General features: G+C 38.3%; 1 protein-coding gene across 1 annotated transcript in view; it reads left to right on the top strand.

Annotated features, from left to right (window-relative positions):
• Pappa2 (pappalysin 2) overlaps positions 1–23949 on the top strand; it is a 213367-nt gene that overhangs the window by 165578 nt on the left and 23840 nt on the right. Inside the window, exons 19-21 of the mRNA XM_013015620.1 lie at positions 1621–1756; positions 4282–4391; positions 13153–13224. Coding sequence (XP_012871074.1) covers positions 1621–1756; positions 4282–4391; positions 13153–13224 — 318 coding nt within the window. The remainder of the gene's footprint in view (positions 1–1620; positions 1757–4281; positions 4392–13152; positions 13225–23949) is intronic.

The raw sequence follows: 23949 nt of genomic DNA, 5'->3' as shown, positions 1-23949 counted from the left end.
GACTATGATAATCCCTAGGATTTTGGCACACAAGTATCAAATGAAAACCACAGCCTTATCACAGTTGTGTGACTAAAATCAGTTTTTGTGATTTTTAAGAATCTTTTTCAGCACTACACAAACACATGAGACAGGAAATCAAGCAGACTTCCTAGGCAAAGACCAATGACCTTGACTATTCCTTTGGCATATGTCTCTAACTTTGTGCCTAGCACTCCAAGGTAAGCATTGTAGATATGAAAGGAATATGCCATAAAATGACACCATGAGACATCAAACACATCCATCTGCACAGATTGGTTAAAGACCAAGGAGCTGGCCAGATGGAGTTTCCAAACTCTTATTTCCTTGGGTTTTTGTTAGTTTTTACTACACTGTGGTCTAGATAGAATATGCTTTGTGTTTATTGGGGCTGTGAAGCCAAGAGTTACACAAGCCAGCAAACATGCGGAGAAAAAAAATTAACCTTTGCTGAGATCAAAAGCAACTGTGCTGTGTTTGTTCCAACAGAAAGGCAAAAACACACCTTGAAGAAAATTATGAATTTGTTTCAATGGAGGTAACTTATCTTGGAAAAAAAATGTGCTACTTGCCATAGGCAGTATTTGTTTAAGAGTGTGAATCAATTAATATGAAATAATACCACATAGAGGATGAGGGAGGGGTGACACTGTTCAAAAGAAAATATACTTGTTACCCGATTCATGTAACTGTAACCCCTTGTTCATCACCTTTACAATAAAACATTTTTAAAAATTAAAATAAAAAAAATACCATCTCTAGAAGTCTCCCCAAAATAGCTCAAAATATATAGAATATGGCCAATAGCTCATCATAGGTTTATATCTAAAGAAAAATACATTGCTGAAAAATATCATTCATAGTAAAGTTGTTCATGATTTCTTCCCATGGAAACAGTATGAAGTTTCTTTCTTTCTTTCTTTCTGCTATTTCCAACACCAAGTTTTTCAATAAAATTTTTCTTCCTTCCCCTCCCTCCCTCCCTCCCTCCCTCCCTTCCTCCCTCCCTTCCTCCCTCCCTCCCTTCCTCTCTCCCTCCCTCCCTTCCTTCCTTCCTTCCTTCCTTCCTTCCTTCCTTCCTTCCTTCCTTCCTTTCTTCCTTCCTTCCTTCCCTCCTTCCCTCCTTCCTTCTTCGTTCCTTCTTTCCTTTCTTTCTCTTTTCAAGCTCTGGGTTTGAATTTGGGGCTTCACACTTGCTAGGCAGGCACTGAACTACTGTCAGCTATTTTTGCATTCATTGGTGTTGTGCGATGGGATGTCCCTTTGTATCTGAGCCAGCCTGAATTGCCATCCCTTCCTTGCACAAATCATAGGTGCACACCACCATGCCCTGTGTTGGGGGAGATGAAGCCTCACGATATTTTTGTACTTTTGTTGCTGTTTTTGCCCAGGGTGGCCTTCTGTCATAGTTCTTGGATTTCTGTTTAAGAAGAAGCTGAGTTTACAAGCTTGGTCCACTATGTTTGGCTCAGTAAAGTCTGTTAGAACAAGTACTAGAAACGGACGCACATTACCCTTTAATCACACCACCATTTCCCGCTTTACATAATGTAGTTTAAAGACAATAATGGAAATGAGCTTTCCCTTTTATATTCCTAGATTCCTATCCTCTGCAATAAGGATGGAAAATGGACTCAGGAGTTCAAGTTGTGTGCAAATCTGCAAGGGGAGTGCCCACCACCACCCTCAGAGCTGAATTTTGTGGAATACAAATGCGAAGAAGGATATGGAATTGGTAAGGACTGGAAGGGCAGGCTGGAGTCAGGTCAAAAGCCATCCTTACATTAAGCCTGCCATGGAATCAGTGTTTTCTCTGAGGAGAGAACAGGAACACAAACTGACTCTACTTCAATAAGAAGGAAATTTGTGGCAAATTTGTTCTTTTAATTGTTCCACTTATATATGATATCCATATCACCACTAAGTCATCTGGTCATGTTACCAGAGTTGAGAGCGGTTCAGTTTGTGGCAAGAGAGTAGCTCCAAGACGAAAGTTAGGAACATGAAGCCACGTCCACTTGTGTGTTGAGTTCCTCCTTTCTCTCTGTAGTTGTTACTAGCTCAGAGTGTTGCTGAGTCAGGCAGGTTGAAACTGTTCTTACTGGTGCTTCTCTTCAGCCATTAAGCTCTATAAGGGACTACGCTCCAAAGCCTATGGGCATTTGCCTACTTCAATCATTGCAATGGCAGGTCTTTGTGGCTCAAGTTCACTTAAAGAAGTGTTGATCCAATTTAGCCTATGCTGGTACTCAGCATTGTAGCAAATAATATGAAATACTGTGCTAGTACTTGTGACTTCTGCATAGCATTGGCAAGGCAAAACATGACAGCACATTGAAAGCTGTGTAATACCGATAAATATAATTTATGTTAATTAGAATATTTATTCTTTCTGAAATGGTTCTTTACTATGTTTAAAGTGTTCTGCATTATATATAATATCTTGTGACTGGTGAATCAAGAGGTTCCCTATATCTCTTGTTTTATGTTTCATGAACAGATTCTCATCCTTAGAACCATCAAGTATTACATAAGAATACCAAATGTTTACATATCCACAGTCTTAAAGAGTGATGTAATTTCTTTATTACAAAAGTTACCTAGAAACATACAGCTAGGAAATGCTGAGAAGCGTGGCTAACATCACATCAATAGATGAAGGAGTAGCAAACCCTGAGACTATGCTATCTTTCAATAGAATCTTAAGATGTTTGGATCCCATGTGAAAATGAAGACCAAAAAAATTTCCTCTGAGAGTCAACATGCAGCCAAAATCTCTGCTTCTGATTTTCTATTGTTTCCTACTTTAGTCACGTAGGTTACTTGGCTGCCTGTGTAACCATCTTTATTATATCAACGGGCAATATATTCCCTGTAGTAATTTTGTAATCACTGGACCATTTTCTTTCATTTGAGTTATTAGTTAGTAGTCATCGCAAAGATGATAAGCTACCAGGAGACCATATAAGTAGGAAGGATATTAATTATACTTAAACGACATCAGCAATCAAGACAGAGTTTGGCAAGCCAATGCTAAAGAAGGGGGATGTGTATGCCTCTTGGTCCAGAATAGATTATTAATTGCTGGAAGGTAGAGAGACTAAGAGATCCCAAAGGAAAGGATTTTCAGCATTAGGCAATGAGGGGTGGGAAGTGAGGAAAGACTTGGGTAAGGAAAGTCAGCTTCTGACAGTAACATTTACTAATTTATGTAAAACTACTCCTACAGGTATATATAAATATCATATGTACTAGATGAGTATCCTGAATATACCCATCACAAAGTGATGACCCATAATGACCCATATCCTTTTTGAAAAATCAAAGCTGTTGATATAAGATTTGTGTGCATGTACAGAGTGATGTACAGAGTGGTTACAGTTATATAAGTAAGGTAGTGATTATATTTCTTGTCTAACTTCTTACCCATTCCCTCACTTTTTCCCTCTTTCCCTCCTTCCCCCAACCCCCTCCCAAGTTGTACAGTTCATTTCCAACATATTGTCTTGTGAGTATTGCTGTTGCATAAGTTCCCCTTTTGTCCTTTGTCTCACCATTTTGTTGTTTCCCTTCCCTTCCCTAGCTCAGATAAACATATATACAATACCCAGGGTACCAAAATCAAATATAGTGACAACAGGGGATAAACCATAGGGGCGGAAAACACAAAAGAAAAAAGAAATCACGTAGTACCTTGAGAACAACAACAATAACAAATCCCTTGTGTCCATGTCTTGGAGTTCATTTCACTTAACATCTTCTTATATGGTCATATGTACATAGTTATAGAACTATTCTGCTCAGCTGGTAAGATTATTGTAGATATAAACTAATTATTACAAATAAGGGAGACCATGGGACTTATGTTTCTTTTGATCTGGATTACTTCCCTTGATATGACTTTTTTCCAACTCCTTCCATTTCCTTACAAATGGAGCAGTGCCATTCATATATATATATATATATATATATATATATATATATATGTATATATATGCATGTATATATGTGTGTATATATATATATATATAGAGAGAGAGAGAGAGAGGGAGATAGATAGATAGATAGATACCACATTTTCTTGATCCATTCATCTCCTGAGGGGCATCTGGGTTTGGTTCCATATCTTAGCTATGGTAGCACAGATGCTTTCTTGGCTGCAGGAGCTAAAAAAAAAATCAAACCTGATGTAAGATTTTTAGAAGAAAGCTATGAATTGGGAAATTCACGTCTCTGCTTTGTTTTGTTTTATTTCTTTAGGTGCAGTGTGTTTCCCATCCTGTGTAATGCCTGCTAGAGATCCCGTGACCCTGCCCAAGAACGTCACTGTTGACACGATGGAACACTGGGTGGAAGCGGCCACAGTTGAGGTAAGAAATGGGAGTGAGTACAATTTTGTCCACCAAAGATGTTAAGGCTCCTGAGCGATTCTCAACTGGTAGGATATTTCCTGGGGTAACTTTGAGCCTTTCAAAGCATCCTTGACACAAACAACCAGACAGACCATTCCTATAACCAAAGATAATAAATCAGGTAGAGAAAGGAGAGAGGAAAGAAAAAGCAATTTCCCTTGTCTGAAGGAACGTTTAAAAAAAGGCAGAAAGAAGGTTCAGAGACATAAGTAATTGAGAAGAAAGTGACTACTAACTAAACCTGTGCAGTAGAAATTAGAACAATCCAAAGAAATATTTTTTAAAGTTAAAGGAAATAGGGTGATAAATTAGAAATACGTAGTTCCTTTGTCCATTTATTTAATGGGATTATTAATTCTTTGAGAGTTTAGTTTCTGGAGCTCATAAATAGGAAGTAGTGCCTAATAAACCAAAGCAGTCATATTGAATGAAACTCCACAGTGCATAAAAATCCTTATAATTCAAATTGACTGTACTCAACCTTAAATCTGGGTGTCTTTTGCTTGTGGTCCTAGGAGTTGAACCCAGTTACTCTTGAGCATACTAGGCAAGTGTCTATCCCTTGAGCCATGCTCCATCAGTTTTGCTCTTATATTTTGTTTTTGAACCAGTGTCTCTCTAACTTTCCTGGAGTGGACCTCAAACTTGTAATCCTCCTGCCTTTGCTTTCTGAGTAGCTTGGATTATAGGCACACCACAACACCTGGTTTTGGGTGTCTTCAAGGGTCACTTAGACACTATCTATAATAAGGAATAGTATAGATTCCACCTTCTGAAACACTGGAATGAAGTGGATTGCATATCTTTTGCAACCATTCCAGGTAATTTCACTGTCATTGCTTTAACAATCTCTACATTTACAAAATAAAATTCTTAGAAGTATTTTAAGTATGAGCACACCTGTTTGGAGCATGGCTTATTGTTTTGCAAATCACATTTTACTGTGTCATGAAAATCCCCACCATCTATCATATTTCAAATACCCTTTTTTTTCTGGAAAGACTAGAGCAATGGATCAAAATTGCATAATTTTCTCTATTCTGCTTCCAATGACTTCATTCTTTAGAATAAAAAATGATAACATATTTGGACAATATGTTATTGTCTTCAAAGTTACATGTGTATGTGTTATTGTTTTGAATCTCATCACAAATGAATAAGATAGAGATTTTTATTATCTTCTCTTTACTAATACATTATATGTTGTTAGATAATCTGCCCAAGATTTCATTTGGCAAAAAGCAGAAGTATAACCAACCCTTTTGACTCCAAGTTCAGAATGACACCATCCATGTCACCCTGTTTGTTATTGGCTTGTGTGTAGGGGGGGGAGGTTGGGTTAGTTTGTCTATGAAATTTTTTAAAAAGTCATTTTTCTCAACCACAAGACCATGTAATTTCTAGACTTTCCTCCCACCATCATGAAATCTAAGAAAAATAATTTAAGAAAAATATAATTAAAGAAACAATGCTTCAATTTTCCTTCCTTTTAAGCATGGGACCATTCTCTCTAGTCATCAACTTTGCATTACTGGGAAGAGCAGATGAAACAGACTTGAGAGAAGAAAATCCAAAAAGCAAATTGTTTTGGTCCAAATGAACAGACAACATGATGCTATGCTTTATTTAGTTATAGCCACGAGCAATTTGCTGCAAGCCAATTGAAGAAAGATATAGTATTCTTATTTTGAGAGGATTTGTCATTTTATTTGTTTTTTTTAAAGAACAAAAAAGTATATGTTTATATATCTACAGAGTTTATTTGACTTTCTTGGGGTTCCTGTTGATTTTTATTCCTGCATATTCTGTCAGACTTCTACCTAGAATAATATACTCTTTTAATGTTTTTAAATTAATTTACCTTATTGTTATCATAAAGGTAATGTACAGGGGGATTACAGTTATGGGCGTTAGGTAATGAGTGCATTTCCTTTCATACATTGTCTTCTGTTCTCTCATTCTCTCCCAGTTCCTCCCTCCCATCTCTATCCACAAGTTACAGAGTTTACTTTCACCAGTGTCCATTGAGCTCCATGGTTGCATTTTTTCACAAGTTTTCCTTCAAGGGCTGTACACTCTCCCACCCTCACAAAGATATACACTCGAATACACCATATATAAAAAAAAAACAGAAGACAGAATCGTCAAAAGTATTTTTAAGAGAGACATCTTGTTTCTATATCTTGGAGTTTGTTTGATATATATATATATATATATATATATAATTTGATATACATATGAAGAGGCAGGTAATCATAGTGCCTTTTTGTTTCTTACTATACCCTTTTGGTCTTACTGTGTGTGAGTGAATAATATACTTTTTTATTAAATATACGTTATTAAATATACTTTTTATTAAAGGGTAAACAATAAAACAAGCAAACAAAAACTCAAACCTGTGAGGTTGAACTTTTTATGATTATCTTTACTCGCTATGTTAAGAGAGTGTTTTATTATATTTTATGCCTGAAATCAGAAATTTAAGTTTCAAAGCAGTGATCCATCAGGAAACCGATTTTACGAGAAGTTTTTTTTAAAACACAATGTGGCAATTGTTTGCCTCTAAATGAGTTTTCCTAAATTGTATTTGAAAGTATTTCTTGTTGAAGTACAAAGGCATGCATGGTAACCTCTCATTTCCCCTATTATTTTGCTTCATAAATTCCGTTTTCATAGGTTGAATAATGCTTTTGTTTTCTTTTTTTAGTACTGTCATAATTATGAATTAGTCAGATCCGCATTAATGAGATTTTCCTGTGTCTGCACAGGATGGTTTTTCAGAGTCTTAAAACAGTGTGAAATCTCTCTATGCTCCTCAGATCATCGACAGAATGGTTCAGTCACATTAAATGTATTTTCCCAAATCCACCCTCAAAGGACTGTTAATTTTGTAAAGGAATAGAAGAGATTAATGAGAAGAGAAAAGCAGGGGGAAAAGGTAAAGGTAGTTCCTTCCTAAAGCTGTAGCTTTGAACTTAATGACTATTAGTACTCAGTACCTAGTATTTCTGGCTTAGTACTGAATCCTGTCCCCAAAGTGTCCTCTTGTGTGAATGATGTGTGTGAGATTCCCAGTGACACTTGCTACAAATGAGAGCAGATAGGACATGAGGCATGAAATGCCTTGGTTTTCTTTCCTTTCAAGCATGGGACCATTCTCTCTTGTCATCAAGTTTGCATCACTGGGAAGAGCAGATGAGACAGACTTGAGAGAAGAAAACCCAAAAAGCTAATTGTTTTGGTCCAGATGAACGGACAACATGATACTAAGTTTTATTTAGTGGCACACACATATATATCCATGAGCAATTTGATGCAGGCCAAGGCAAATGTAACACTTTGCGTGCTGCTGTGACTAGCAGCTATTAGTTAACTATTCCTGACAAAAACACAACTATTACTACTAAGAATAACTGATACATTTTTGTTAGGTTTTAATCTTTTAATGTCACTTGTGTGACATTTCACAAGAAATATAACTATCAACAGCTTCACAAAGTCTTATGACCATCTTAAATACCTATAACTTTTGCTTTATTTCCCCCCTCTGTTTCTTTTCTCCTTTCCTTCCTCCTCTTTCTACCTCTCTTTCCTTTTTTTCTTTTTTAAAGACATTTTAAAATATTATTAGATTCAGAATAGTTGCTTAGCAAGAGGGGGAAAAGATGAAGAATGATATTGGAGGGCCAGATGTAGAGGACAAAGCCAGAATTTGTTATGAGTTACGCTCTGGAAGCCGAAAGAGGAAAGTGTCAAAACTTGGTGAAGATGGGCAGAGGATTTGGAATTGTTCTCTTATTCTCCATAGCTTTTCAAATGAAAACTATGCAATGGTCACCTGCCAACAATATTCCAGATATAAGAAAGTCAAATTCACTACCAGGTAGCTAGCTCCTCTATCTGTTCCTCTGCTCCTTTCCTGATTCACTCTCCTCTTTCCAGCATGCCTGTAAAATCCAGTCCTGAAAAACCCTTGGAATTGCCTTCCAATTAGAATAAATAACTAGTAGTTCAATTAAGAGCATAAGCATATCTGTAGATAAGAGATGTCTTTATAGGATGCTTGATTTGCATAGGCTGGAACGGGAAAAATATAGAAATCTAGCATTGCCTTTTATGGTTGGCAAATCCTTAACAAATATATTTTTGTAAGTCAGAGTTAAGGAATAGGAAGATTGTTCTCCCCAGGGGTTTTGAACTCTGGTAAAAGATTATGACAACGATTAGGAGTGTACCAATCTGAATTTGTCTCAAGACTGAAGTATACAGCATTAGAACACTGATGTGATAGATGCTGACAAATCTATTTGTATGAGTTTGTTTTATAAATATAATTTTATGGGTAAAAAGATTTTATAGAAGCTTTTATTGTTACAACAAAATGACAAAAAATGACTAAGGATCCACCCATTTCAATCTAGCTAAATAAGTTAGGGTACATTTATGAGATGAATTTCTATTCATTCAATATAATACCACATCTCAGATATCACAAAATAAACAGAACTCCATAACACTTATGCAGTAGGATAAAGTAAAACTGTAATAATACCAATAATAATAAGCCGAAGTGAAAAATGAAATTATAGCAGTCTATGGTTTGTGAAGAAAATTATAGATAGAATATATAATGTACATTATATATTATACACACATATATAGTTTGCATAGTTTGTTTGTAGTTGTATGTGTGGAATTCCTCAGTATGATTCAAAAATAACCTTGTATAAAAGAAGCTAGGTAGTTGGGAAAGAGGAGTAGGAGAAGGCTGTGTTCTTTTATGCCATTTATATTTAACTATATCAACATTTTATTATATTTAATAAAAATAAAATTATATAAAAATTCAAATACCTCCAAATAAATTGAAAATAAGAGAATTAGGAAAATGTGCCTTAGGGGGAAAATTGGATATGAAGACAAATTCTTTTTCCTTTTCTTTCTTTTACAATATTTTGTATAATTTATGGACTGTTGGAAGACATAACTGCATTTTTATAAAATCTGTAAACAAGTTGAAGGTGGAAAGGGCATAAAAGATTTTGACCCTATCAGTTCAGAATATTTTGGTGATTTCTGATTGTCAGGGCCATATGAGTTTGCCAAAGACAAGACTTCCCTTATTTAGAAGAACTGGTATTCTTTAAGTATCCTCTATCCCAAATTTTGAACTCTTTAAGAACCACTGATGGGTTTATACATCCTCTTGTTCACTGAAATCTGGATGTTAGCAAGTAAGGCTTGTATTATCCATCTGTTCTGGGGAAGGGACCTCTAAAGGCAGTGTTATACAGAGGAATAAGACTGCTAGCATCTTTCAAGGGGACAAGTTAAGGCAATTTTCCATTCCCACTTTCTGAGGTCAACAAAGAAACAAAACATTAGTGCATGAAGTAGTAATAATCATGAACCCTGCTAAGTATAAATCCAAGGAGCTGTGTTTCAGCACATAAATCAACATCATTTCTAGTTATCAGAGATGTAGTTAATATGCATATGGTTTTGCTAAAGTGGCTTTATGTGCAGGAAAATAATAATAATTTTTCATCCTGGTTATGTTTACTTTATATATTTGTTTTAACAATCCCTTTTTCATTGCAGTGATAACAAATCAAGTCATTTTCTAATAATAATAGATAACAGTATGGAAATTTGAGTATCAGACTTTGTGATGATTTATTCTATTTCCTCTTTAGGGAAGATGTGAAAAATAATTTTGGCTTTTAGTAGTAAAACTCTCTAAAAATATTGCAGACTCCTATTCTCATGGCCAACCATGAGGTATATTATATATATGTAACACATTAATATACACAAATACCTCTCACTGAATTATTGAATGTATACATTCTAGAATCTATTCTAGAATGAATGATATGTAAAAGCAGAGTTATAGGAAGGAGTAAGACTGCCAGCATAATATTATGCATTCTATAATGCGTAATGTCTAGTTTCTGGAAACTCTAGACAGCATAAGGCTCATATCTCATCATTTGTTACATTTCTTCATATTGTACTTGGTTTTCATTGAACTGATGGAAATATGAGAATGTCTATAAGCTCTATACAGGACCGTTTTTTCTTTCTTTCCCCTCCCTGAAACCTGCTACAAGACTTTCTGTTTCCCTGAAGCATATCTTTGGTTGTTTTAAAGTATAAACAATAAAAGTTTAAAGCTCACTGAGAATAAGATTACTAATTAAACTTCTGTGGAACTGTGCACCTGAAAATAACCTCTACCAATAGGACACTCACTGGTGTTCAAAATGAAGATGCCCCTGTTATATCCCATGACCACCACTCCAGCTTTATGTTGGTGCCATTTTGAATTCTGGCACCAACAGTAATCTTATGTGTTCAGTGTGTTCTCTTTGCAGTAAGGAAGGTCTAAATGGTGTCAACAATAATTGCAGAGCGTGTATGTTGGTCTCTGGTCCCAGCTAGGTCACATGTGTTCTACAATTTAGTATATCTGAGATCTATTGTGTTAGTCAGTTTTTATAAATAACTACCTGAGGCTGGGAACCTTATAAAGCAGGAGGTTTATTTGGCTCATGATCCTGGTTGTCAGAGGATCCCATTAACATGGTACCAATTTCCTAGTGAGGGCTGCAAGATAAAATAAATGTACTAGGTTTAATTAGGTAGCCCATAAGAGAACACTACAAGATATTCAGGCAGGAAGAGAAGTTTGTTGTTTTACCAAACAAGGTGGAGACCACATGGCTGAAAGGAAAGGGGCAGGCTGAGGTCTGAGCTGGGTTTAAGTAGGGAAAGAGAAGGGGGAAGGTGCAGCCAGGTGAGGGAAAGTGTGGCCACACTGGATTCAGTTGTGATCAGGGCCTGAGACCCTCCTCTGGTCCAATGGGAAGTATGACTGGGGGGAGGAGGGGCCTGGGACCCTCCCCTGGTCCAATGGGAAGTATGACTGGAGGGAGAAGGGGGAGGGTACAATGTACCTCCAGGCATGCCAGTTACCTAGGTGAACCTAGGTGACACAGGAAGTGGGCGGAGACTTAGCTAAGAGGAGGGAGGAACCTGCCTCCCCTTCCCAGAGTGAACCTTACAAGGGTCTCTTGGCCTCATTACAACATTGTGTTTGGCTTTGTGACAGGAGCATCTCAAGAAAGAGAGAGCAAATGACAAAGCAAGAAGCCGGAGAGACTTGTCTACCAGAGTTGCTGTATTTATCATTGATTCTTAGGGAAACTAGCCAGAGTCCCAGAGAACGCATCCTGTTCACTTGTTAAAGATATTTTTGTTCACTTAAACCCCATCACAGTGGGAGCCAGACTTCCAGCACATGAACCTGTGGGAAGCATAGCAAAAACAAGTCCAAATACCTGCATTCATTTTTTGCTAAAAAGTGTTCTGTATACACATTACGCTGGGTGATATGTAAATGTACACCGATGTAATTCACTGACATCAATAGATGCAGTGTAGAACTCAATGAAATTCCTTAGGCAGGCAAAAAAATCATAGTTCAACAAAGTAAATACCGTGAAAGGGGTACGTGAATGGTGTGGGGTAAAGGGGAAAAGGGTAGATGAATGAAGAGAAGTGTTGGAATGCAGTAAAAATAACTCGATGTATATCTTGCAAAATGGAGAAAAGTGAAGGAGGGAGTAGGAGGAGAAGGAGAAGGATGAATGTCGAAATGGATGACATTGGTCAAGGTCATTGCATTTATAAACTTCTTTGTTGAGTGGCAAGTCCTTTATACAACCACTAAAAGATCACGAAACAAAGAATGAAAAAAAGAGGCTGGGAAGGTGGCTCAGTGGTAGAGTGCTTGCCTTGCATGCATGAGGCCCTAGGTTCCATTCCTTAGCACCACATAAGCAGAAAAAGCTGCAAGTGGTGCTGTGGCTCAAGTGGTAGAGTGCTCGCCTTGAGCTGAAGAGCTGAGGAACAGTGCGCAGGCCCAGAGTACAGGCCCCACGATGGACAAAAAAAAGAAAAAAGAACCCATAGTGTTTCTTTTCTCACATATCATATAACATGACTGAAAAATTCACAACAAATGCACTCTATATTGTGCTTCAGAACCAATGAAACTCATTATCATGTGGACTGTAACTTTGTTTTTCAATCACATCTGCAATACTTGAAATTTGAGGGGGTAACAATGCTCGATAGGAAATGTACTCATTAGCTTACTTATGTAACTGTAACCCTTCTGTACAGTATCTTTACAATAAAAATATTTTTAAAAAGACAAGAAGAAGCCAGGTGCTGGTGGCTCATGCCTGTAATCCTAGCTACTCAGGAGGCTGAGATCTGAGGATCACTGTTCAAAGCCAGCCCTGGCAGAAAAGTCCATGAGAGTCTTATCTCCAATTAACGACCAAAAAACCAAAAGTGGCATTGTGGCTGAAGTGGTAGAGTGCTTGCCTTGAGCTGAATTGCTGAGGGACAGTGCCCAGGCCCAGAGTTCAAGCCCCACAACCACCACCAACAACAAAAAAAGAAGCAAAAAGAAAGGTAAGAAGGGGAAGAAGATGGAGGGAAAAGTCCCTCTGAGGAGTATTTCTGCTTTGGAGCATTCGGGGAGGGTTAGCAGCTTCCAAAGCAATGCCAGCGCCTCGGTAGGATACACAATCAAAGTCTGAATACTGAAAAAAATGGGGTTGGCTATGTGGGCTGTGCGCAGGTTGAACCCTGGTCTCACAGAAAAAAATTATTTATTTTTACTGTTGTTTTCCCCTTCCTTTAGAGCATTGTGTGCACTGGTCGACGTCAATGGTACCCAGACCCCTCCCTGGTCCACTGCATCCAGTCATGTGAGGTAAGCAATCCTCTTCCTCAAGCCCAGTTTACAGAGAAGTGAGGTAAGCAATCTTCTTCTTCCTCAAGTCCAGTTTACAGAGCAGTGGCCTGCTTGCCATTCAAGACCCCGTCCCTCTCCTGCTCCTGTGCTCTCTCTGTGGTTTCTGAATGTGACTAGGTCCACAATCCCAAATTCAGAAAAACTAGGATTCCCGACCTTTAGCTTTAGGAAGATCCTCTTCTTAATAAAATAAAATCCTCTTAATAAAATACATCCTCTGACTTAATAAAAAGGAAGTTTAAGCCAAGTGCGGGTGGTTCACGCCTATAATCCTAGCTACTCAGAAGGCTGAGGTCTGAAGATCAGGGTTTGAAGCCAGTCCTGGCAAGAAAGTCTTTAAGAATCTAGTATCCAATGAATCACAGAAAAAAGCCAGCAGTGGTGCTGTGGTTAAAGTGGTAAGTACAAGCTTTGAGCAAAAGGAGGTCAGGGACAGCGCCCAGGCCCAGAGTTCAACTCCCAGGACCAGCAAAAAAATAAAAAAGGAAAGAAAGTTTAAAGGTAAGTCAGAATTACAGCTTTGGGTTTCTATACGTAAGCCTTGTTTAAATGTACTTAGATTAGGCTTTTGCAACAAAGGTGTCCCTCAGATACCTTTGTTGGTATAGCACAGTTTCTAGAATGCAAGTGTTTAAAAATTGAGACTTTTTACATAAAATTCAAATGTGCATTCATAATATTATATGCATACACAACAAATGAAATAAGTATAAAAGTTATTTGGGCAAAAGTTTTCTTTTCAAGAAGCAAGAATACTTGGTATTCATGGACACAGTCAGCTGGAGCTGAGGAGCAGCTGCAACTTCAGAGGGGGAATTGGTTCTAGTTTAGCAGAATCTTTCCCATTCTGTAGCCACTCACCTGATAACTTCCTTCCTTAGGTTAACCACACGAGTCACACAAGCATCTATGGTTGTAACCCTCGTGGTAGACCTATAATCTAATGTTCCCTGATACAGACTAGACTTTTAGTCCCTCAAGAAATCCTGTCTACTTTACCTTGGATGCTCCTCCCAGTGGGGATCTTGGAGAGCAGTTAATTCCTGGCTAGCTCATCTGGAACTAACTTAACAAAGAACAGTCAAGAATGAGGCAAAACCTTGTAGGGAGAAGATGATGCAGGAATCCAGAAGAGAGAAGGAAGCTATACACACTCTATAGCCAGTGACAAATACAAATATTCTAGTCTCAGTTACATCAGACTCTCTTTTTCAATCCAAATCTCTCTGGAAGTAAATAAGCCACTTAGCAGCATTGCCCTAATAGCTCTGGCTCCTCCTTGTGTACTAGTGAGAGCTGTTTTACTGCCATTGATTTCCAGCATCCTCCAAAACACACCCAACCCACACGCATGTCAATCCCTCTATTCTTCTGTATTTCTGTGTCTCTTGTTCTAATTCTGGGAAAACTGAAATCCACACACAAAGCCTGAAAAGGGGTATGTGTGTGGCGGGGGGAAGGGCAGTGTTTGAAAGGAAAGGGAAAACTTGGTGAGGGGAGTGATACCCATAAAATAATGTTCTGCGAGGGCATGGGGGAAATGCAAGCAGAGAGTGTGCTTTGTTATGGTGTGGGCCAACAAAACAGCTCATCTTCTGCCATCATTAGAAAAACAGATGGTAGTGGCGGGGGCGAGGCGGGAGAGAAGGGGAGTGAATCATTCACTGGGCAGGGGGCAGGAAGGGGAAAGAGGAGGCCAGGGAAAGATGGAGATAAACAGACAGAGGACTTGGGGAGCTGGGAAGACATCAAAGGGATCCTGAGAATTCCCTTCTGCTGTTTCTATGCATGACCGCAAGCGGGAGGGTGGATGACAGAGCTTGGAGCTGGCGTTGGTGTTTCCCAGAAGGTTATGATATAACGCTTTCCCCAGTTGTCCTCCCCTCCACCCTGAATCTCAGCAGACACTCTAGATCTTTCATCCAGAGGCTCTCAGGCTGCCATAGCCCTTATGTCGTTCTGACAAACAGTAAAGTTTGCTTCTCCTATACTCCTCCCCTCATCCCCTGTCCATATCACGAACAGCTGATCTTCAACCGCTTGATAGGTTTTGGTCCCCCACTCCAACGGGGCTCAAAGTGTGGCCCCTGGACCAGCATCTCTGGCTTCATCAGGAAGCTTGTTAAAGATGCACATTCCCAGGCCCCACCCCAGGCCTACTGACTCACAAACTCTGGGCATAGAGCCCAGCAGTCTGAGTTTTACCAAGCAGGCCCTCTAGGGGATTCTTCCGACCACTAAAGTTAGAGAACTACCACCTAACCACTGTGGAAGCAGACAGGAAGATTCCTAACCTGTGTGTCCCTATTTGAAGTCTTCATTGTCCACAAGTAATTCTAGCCAATTACATTTTACATTTTGATTTTTCTATATTATTTTGGATTCTTTCTACGCTGTGATTCCCCATTCCCTGTGTCAGATTTGAAAGCCTGGTTTTTGGCTTCTGTTCACTCAGCAAAGCTAAGAACAAGAAAGTTCACTTATGGATCAGAAGGGAGAAAAATAAAAAGAGAGTTCATAACCATAGGAAAGGAAAGAGACCTGGTTAGGAGAAGAAGGAGAAACAGTTTGGAAGAAACAAACAAGAAGAACTGTGAAAGGGAGAACGAGAAAGGAGAAAACAGGCTGAAACTGGCATGTACAAGGGCAAGTTGGCTGATTTCTAATTCTTTACTGGAAAAATCAGCTAAACATATTAGGGAGAAATGAAAAGCATCAACAGCAGAAGAGGGAAAACAAACCCTGAAGCAAGATAAGGCAAAAGAAGCCTGGAAGGCTAAAGGAAGTCTTTTTATAAAAGTTATTTTTAAAAAAAAAGCAGCCCAGAAATTTGAGCTCAAATTAGACACTTTGCAACCTCATGTCCAGAGGGGATTATCTGTTTTGCTTTCCAATACTGAAAATAATTCTGAGATGTCCCCTTTAGCCATTCAGCCTTGTAAGCGTGGTGTGTGTCATCCATTATTTCTCCCAGTAGGCCCAAGGCAGTTAGTTCATTCCTCACTGTTCACTATGCACTGCCTGCTTCCTGTCTCTTCCATCCTTGTTTGTGTCTTTTCTCCTTTGCCGTGCACATTGTGCTCCCATTTTCCACTACTGTGCTCCTTGGGTTCTTTGAGAGACACCCACAGGGTTTCCTCTAACAATCATGTCGAAATAATTGCCTCTGCTTACGGTGACTTGTGTTTCCATTGTTTGAGCAAGCATATGTGGGCATTCCACATCTGCAATACAAATCTGTTCATCTGTCATATTCTATCTTTCTATTTGCTTTTCTTGACATTCTTGACCTGAATACGCCTGTGTTTTCTCTCTCTTTCATACATTGAAAATGGACAAGGATGGCAAAAAATTTTTTTGAAGCCAATCAAGTCCAGATTCAAATCCTGAGTTGACTAGTTGTGTGAGCCTCAGTGACTTGATTTGGATTGGGAAATGAAACACAATGCTATTTGAAGGACTTGTTAGGAGAGATTAATGTGCATGATACATTTAATGTCAGGTCTGGCCCATAATAAATTCTTACACAGTGGCATCGTTGGTTGTAAGCTCTTAGCCGCTGTGTATATGTTTAGCCGCTGTGTATATGTTTACCAAATAAGTAAAAAAGTAAACAGGGGAATTGCTGATGGTATGTCCTCAATATAATCAGGAGGAAAAAAAACCTCAAAGAAAGGAGCAGCAGCAGGAAATTGTTTCCACAGAGAACCACTGAGATTTTTAATTCACAAATCACTTGGAGACAACTAGTTGTTGTGTTCAATCAGCCACCAACTCAGTAGTCAACATCTCATTCTGAGAAACTCTATTCACTCCTACTCTTTTCCTCCTATCTTAGGCCTTCACATGGCTCATTTGAGCTATAGTAGCTGTTTGTTACCTGTTCTCCCTCATTCTTGGACTTGTGTCTAACAATTGCCCTCACCTTTGTCTCTATAGTTACAACAGAATTCTGTCTCTCTTTTGCGACCCATTGTTTTCACACTTCAGTCAATAATGAATCTCTAGGTAGTAAATGGTTTTAATACTTCCATCTCAGTACTAGTTCACAAGTGAAGAAAACTCTGTCTCATAGATATGACAATCCAAGTGTGAGAAAGGATGTAGCAATACCTATTCTGTGATTGTTTGAGCAACATTAATGGGTTCTGATAAAAATAAAAGTTACCAAATTTTATTTATCACTAGTACTGAATTACTCCGGCACTGAAAGCAAAATGGTGCTTTATCACATTATTAAGCCTCATGAGGTCTTGTCCCACAGCAGGTATGAGAAGAGGAGAAACAAAGCTCTGTTGGTCTGTTCACTTAAAAGACCTCCTTAAATCTTAGGCTTAATAAGAGCATTGGGTCATGTGTGATTCACCATTATGATGTTTTTTGAAGGATTCAGGAACTGTCTAAAGGAAGAAAAGCCAAGTCGTATATGTCATTTTAAAAGAAAAAGAGGTTGAACAAAAACTACCCATATTTACAAGTCTGACATTTCTACTAGAAAAGTTGAAGGATAAATATCTCCAAGTCCAAGTCTTATATTTATAAGGAACGTCCTCTCCTTTTCAGAATGATTGGTCAAAGAGATAAAGGAGAACTTACTCCTGAAGTTTAGTAGATATGTCATCGTAGTCAAATGAGGTAGCCCTACATCACTTTCTATATGTCCTTCTGGAAGGGGCAGTCTACCCAGTGGAACACTGAGGACTTGTTCTGGCCACATTTTGCCTTTCAACATTTCCTGGGCAATAGAATCAGCTGGTAGCTTCTTTAGAAGCATGCTTAATGCTGATTCTTCCTTTAAAATGCAGATGCTTAGGTCTGGCCTCTCCTTCCTGTTGTTTTTAATAAGAAGCATGCTATAAAACCCCAAAATATTCATATTTAAAACAAAGATTCCAGGTGGTTCTAATGCAGGTGACCTTAAAATGAACTTTAAGGAACACTGGATAGGGATTAATCCCCAGCAGGCAATTAAATACAGCAGTGCCTAGCTCATATCTAGGAAGAAAAACATGCATCTTACAAAAGTTCTGCAATAAAAATTTTAAATTATTTGAAATAAGATAGAGTTCAAAGGGTTCAAAATAGAGGTAAAAGCATTTGATAACAATGGTTAAGGCTGTATTACTGTAAACTGGAAAAGGCTAGGTTGTTTAAAAATATGGTCCATTCTTTCTAGAAAACAAAACAGGTATGGCTCATTTTGGGGAAAGAGCAGCATAGCTCTAATCTTCAAACAACAACCTACATACAAGGAAGTTTTCAGTAAGCCTATCAGAAAACCTGGACAGTTAAATATATCTCTATATCTTCCTATCCATCTATCTATCTATCTATCTATCTATCTATCTATCTATCTATCTATCTATCTATCTATCTGTCTGTCTGTCTGTCTGTCTGTCTGTCTGTCTGTCTGTCTGTCTGTCTGTCTGTCTGTCTGTCTGTCTGTCTGTCTGTCTGTCTGTCTGTCTGTCTGTCTGTCTGTCTGTCTGTCTGTCTGTCTGTCTGTCTGTCTGTCTGTCTGTGTCTGTCTGTCTGTGTCTGTCTGTCTGTCTGTCTGTCTGAATATTCTTATCAATAACCCAGTTCCATTTTCTCAATGTCTAGCTTACATTCTACAGACACTAGAAACCACAGAGGTAGCAAGAGTTAATGAAATTAGTATCAAACATTGGATGTTAATACCTTTGGGGAAAAATAATCAAAATAACTAGGATTCCAAAGCCTATAACAAGAAAGAAAAAGACTAACATAGTAAGTATTTTATGTAGAGCAAAACTAAAACTATCACTCATCACCTGCCCCAATAATAAAAGAAGCAGAAAACAGTGGACTTTAAATACTGAATGAGCTAAGTTAAAAATAAATCTGTGGAAGGATGACCTGAATATTTTAACCTTTATACAAGGTTATAAGGGGAAGTGTTTCAAAGGCACACTAGTCTTTAGAGAGTTTTAAAAAGAGATATATTTCTTCTCTTTCTGACATGGATAACCACTTGCTCCTGTCTCAAACAAGTATTCTCTTTCTCTGTAAATCAGCACTGTGTATTTAAATATAAATATATTTGTGCTTTGTTAAAGAAGTTAGTGGCTATATTTTTTACTTGTCATTACCATGAGAGTCCTACTTCTATCGGAATATACACAAGAGGGAATTGGGAATGGAAAATGGAGCTTTGGGGACACATTTAACTCCATCTGAGTTAGCTGCATTACTGAAACATAGGTGGGGATTTGTATTGTTTTTACACATTTAGTAGTTCATACCAACACTGCTTCCATCACTAATTCATTCCATCTGCTACACCATTCCTTGGATTCTTTCTCCTGTTGTCTTGGACCTCTCTCTGTTCTCTTTTATTATTTATACTCCAGATGGTAGTCCTGTTAGCTGTGTCTGGGACATGTGCATCTTCTTCACTCATGGGCATTACCCAGCTTTCCTGTTTTGTATCTTCAGAATACGGGGACTAAAATATAATTCATGAGGTGGAAAATAGCAACATGAAAATTGTGATTTTCTTGCACCAATTTTTCTCATCCAGAATCTGAGCCAACACAGGGTTAAAAAAATTAGCTAAATCCTGACTAACAAGACAAAATTTAGGGGCTATGTTTTATTCTGGGGTACAGAATGTCTACATACAGATGTAGGATTGACATACTCAGAGGAAGAGAGGACAGGAAAACCTGACAGTGATAAGGTAATACCTGCCTGAGATAAGGCAGGGTGAATAGGTGTGATTGTGGGCTTCTACATGTTCGGGTCCTTCTGAAAGAAGGACATTGTTAGAATTCTGGTCCTGTAGTTTATAGGACAAGATGGTGTGTGTGTGTGTGTGTGTGTGTGTGTGTGTGTGCGCGCGCGTGCGCGCACGCACGCGCGCACGTGCACGCTATTCTTCAGATTTGACTATATGAGGCTCCATAGTAAGATGTCACAATTACCATGAATTTGAGAGATCTGTTCAGAGAGCTGGGCTGAAATGTAGAAGTGCCTCTAGACTTCATTGTTCTGCCTTCCTGTGACGGCAGAAGTAATCTCAGGCTCACCTCCAGGAAAGCATGAGGGAAGTTTTCTCTCAACACTAAATATTTCAAACTAGCAAGGGGGGCAGATAGCTCTGCATTTCAACAATGGATCTCGGAGACATGACTGTTGAATAAGAATAACCTAGGCTCAGAAAGAGCCAGAATGGTCTCGGACCATTATATGGTTCCCATGGGGGACACCTGCCTTATCTGGCAACCTTTTAGCTATGTGGGGGCTTAGGTTCCACTCTGGACTTGTTCATCAGAAAATCTAGAGGTGTAGTCCTACATTAGTCTTAATAAAGCTTTCCCTGGTATCCACGGCAGTCTCAGGATGATAGTACCTGCCTGGAGGAACATGGAGAGCACAATGCTAAGGCCCTTTCTCTGGTCCCAGATGTCTCTGCTCTCTTTTCTGGTCCTCTATGTAGTGAAGTTGCTCAAAGGTTGTTTATTTTTTGTTTTCATAATAATTACTACTTGCTATGTTTATCTTTATTACTATGTCTTAGTAATATGCTTTTCATCACTGGTTAGTCCAAATTACTCTTAACAAATGTCAGGGCTTGGTAGTGTTAGAACAACCCCAAATGGAATTCAAAATCTGCCCAGATAGAATTACTAGTCACCTTTCAGAAAGCACTCTCACCCGAGTGTGCCTTAATGAATTCTCTATTAAAAAGAGAGAAAAGAATGAATCGTATTTAGGATACGATGCCCTGTATAACTATGAAGTTAACTTACTTTGTCTTTATTTGTATATTCTTAATGAAATAATAGTCACCAAAGTCAAAACTTCTCTTTGTTATGTTTTAGCTGTTTACAAACCATATTATAACTATTTTTTTCCCCTGCTTCTCAGAGCACAGATCTTCTGGGCCTCATTTTCTTTTAATTTATGCCAAGTTCTTTAGGATCTGTGGGTAAGAAGGAATTAGAAAAATGATCATTAGAGTTGGGATGATAACGTCCTAGAAAACAATAATGGCAACAGCTACTAACTTTTTTGGTACAGATGCTGTAGGTCCTGACAGATCTAAATCTAAATATGTGTTAGACGTGTTAAAATCCAAAGAGAAATTGAAAATTAGCTTAAGTTGGAACTGTCTTCCAGGCTTACTAGTGCCAAATTCCAATCCTCTTGAGATTTGTTTGTGAATTTTCTGCCAGTTTTGTGCAATATCTCCACCAGGCTGGGAATCCAAGCATGTCTTTCGGCCCATCCAGACACCTATTCGGTGCAGGGCTCAACTTCAGAGTCTCTGGAATCTCTGAAAAGAAGACTCCAAGTGTTAAGATGAGATTTTCTTTTGGAAACCTAAAACCATTGTGGGGTGTGTGTGTGTGTGTGTGTGTGTGTGGTGTGCGTGCATACATATGTGTGTTTTAATTCTCTGCTTTTTAAAAGAGTAAAACTTTAAAAGCACAACCATGCAAATTGTAAAGCCTCATGTAGACAAACAACATTTCACGAGGATTTATGCTTGTCTGAACCTCCTCTGGAGCTGCTCTGTGACATCTTGGTGGCCTTTGTACCAGGCTTCGTTTCATTTGCTGTCTGGGTCTCCTAGTAAGCTACCTTTCACTCTGTTTTCTCTCTTTAGTCATGCTTCCTTTTCTTACTCTACCCTTTGCATCAGACACTCTGTTTTTTCCTTTATATTTCTGTTGTATCTCTTTTCATTGCCCTTCCATTTCTAGCCTATACTTGCAGACCATGTAAGTATTAAATTAATATTTCATATTAAGACCTAAAACATTGGCATCATAGAAACACTCTCTTCTTGTATTTAGTCTGCCAGACCTTTCAACTCTGTCCCAAAGATTATGCTGTGCGTGTGAGAACGCACAGTAAACAAAGTTATGTCTGCAAATTGTTCTCTCCTTGCCACTTCTCAGTAGCACATTGTTCCGTGAAGACATTGTTTTCAAATTGTATTTTAAATGCATTATCACTATGACACAAATACCTGGGTCCTCTAGAGCATTAAATGTTTCTTCAATTTACCATCATTGCATCTGGCATAACTCCTTCATTTGATGGTCAGATGGAAGAAGTCTTTCAGAAATTTGTGTAATTTGAATTTCTAATTATCTGGTAAAATAAATATACTTTTAAGTGGAATTATTTGTATTATACCAACTAAGTCCTAGCAAAACCTTAGACTCTATTATACTTTGTTTAAAAGAATATAATATATATATTTATAGTGAGGTACCAGTGGCTCATGCCTGTAATCTTAGCTACTGTAAATCATGATCACCTTTTCCCTGTCCTCTGTCTCCCTCCCAGAAGCCACATTCCGTGTCTTTTGCTTTTCCTTTGTCCTCTTCTTATATTTCTTCATGAAATTACATGTTTTAGTTTACATCTACCTCTCTATCTTCCATCTATCTATATGTAATATACTTCTACTAAGTCTGAAATTTTGATTTAGTACATTATCTCCTGGCATTCTAATGTAAAAGGTGAAGTTTATCTCTGACATCATTACAAACACACATGCGTGTGCACACACATGCACACACACGTACTAATGCCTTTGTGGGTCCTTGATATTTCTAATAGCTAGGACTTTTGGTGTGTGGCATTCCAGGAATGTAGGTTTCTGTATCCCTGCTATGCCAGCCAATATTGCCCATTCATTTCTTAGTTTCTTGCATGTTGAATTCTCTACTGGCTACCATCATCTCATTTGGCCTCTTTTATGCATTGCTATTTTTTTAATTCCTTGTTATCATTTGACAAGCAGATAAGAAAGAGGAAGCAGCAAGTAGAATCTTCTTTTTTTCCCAAAAATTATCCAATGTAGTAGTGTTAACAAATATAAAACAGTGTTTCTTAGGAAGACTTTTGATGAGAACACACCTACTGGCTTTAGGTGACAATCTGGTGGAGAAAATGGAAACAAAAGATAAAGGTGGTAGGAGGGACTATAAATACCATTACTTCTGAGTCTCCTGGGAAGGGAGTAACAATGATTACCAAGTTCGTAAACTAGGAGGTGAAATTCAGAAATACCATGTATGGCATGTGAAACAACTTGTCATTTCTTTGTGTAGACTTTCCCATCTGTTTTTTATTTTATTTTATTTTATTTGTGAACATACTGTACAGAGGTGTTACAATTACATGGGCAGGATAATGCATACATTTCTTACCAAGCATTGCAGCCTCCTCCTTTGTTTACCCTTCACCTCCCTTCCCAGCCTCCCCTCCCCCCAACCCAATCCTTCCCCCCTCCCCCCCAACATTGTAAAGCTCGTTTTTGACATGACAATTTGTACTTCTCATTGTTGCAACAGGTCCACCTGAATCTTTAAACGACTTGTTTTTCGCCATCTCCTCCACAAGTTATACTGACATCAAATATAGCGAAAACGGGGGTTATACTGTGGGGGAGGGACATACAAAGCAACAAAGAAATAATCTTATAAATGTGTTAGAAACACATGCATGAAAGAAAAAGAAACATTAAAATACATATCTAAGGGTTCATTTTCCTAACATCACATTATCTGACCTTTTCCGCTTGACTCATACATATACTAAATATTGCAAATAAGGGAAACCATGGGACCTATGTTTCTTTGGGCCTGGCTTACTTCACTTAATATAATTTTTTCCAAGTTTTTCCATTTCCTAACAAAT

The sequence above is a fragment of the Dipodomys ordii genome, unplaced genomic scaffold (genome assembly GCF_000151885.1).
Source record: "Dipodomys ordii isolate 6190 unplaced genomic scaffold, Dord_2.0 Scaffold27, whole genome shotgun sequence".
In the NCBI taxonomy this organism is placed as follows: domain Eukaryota; kingdom Metazoa; phylum Chordata; class Mammalia; order Rodentia; family Heteromyidae; genus Dipodomys; species Dipodomys ordii.
The sequence above is the reverse complement of the archived record's forward strand: the minus strand, read 5'-3'. Positions and strand labels throughout refer to the sequence as shown.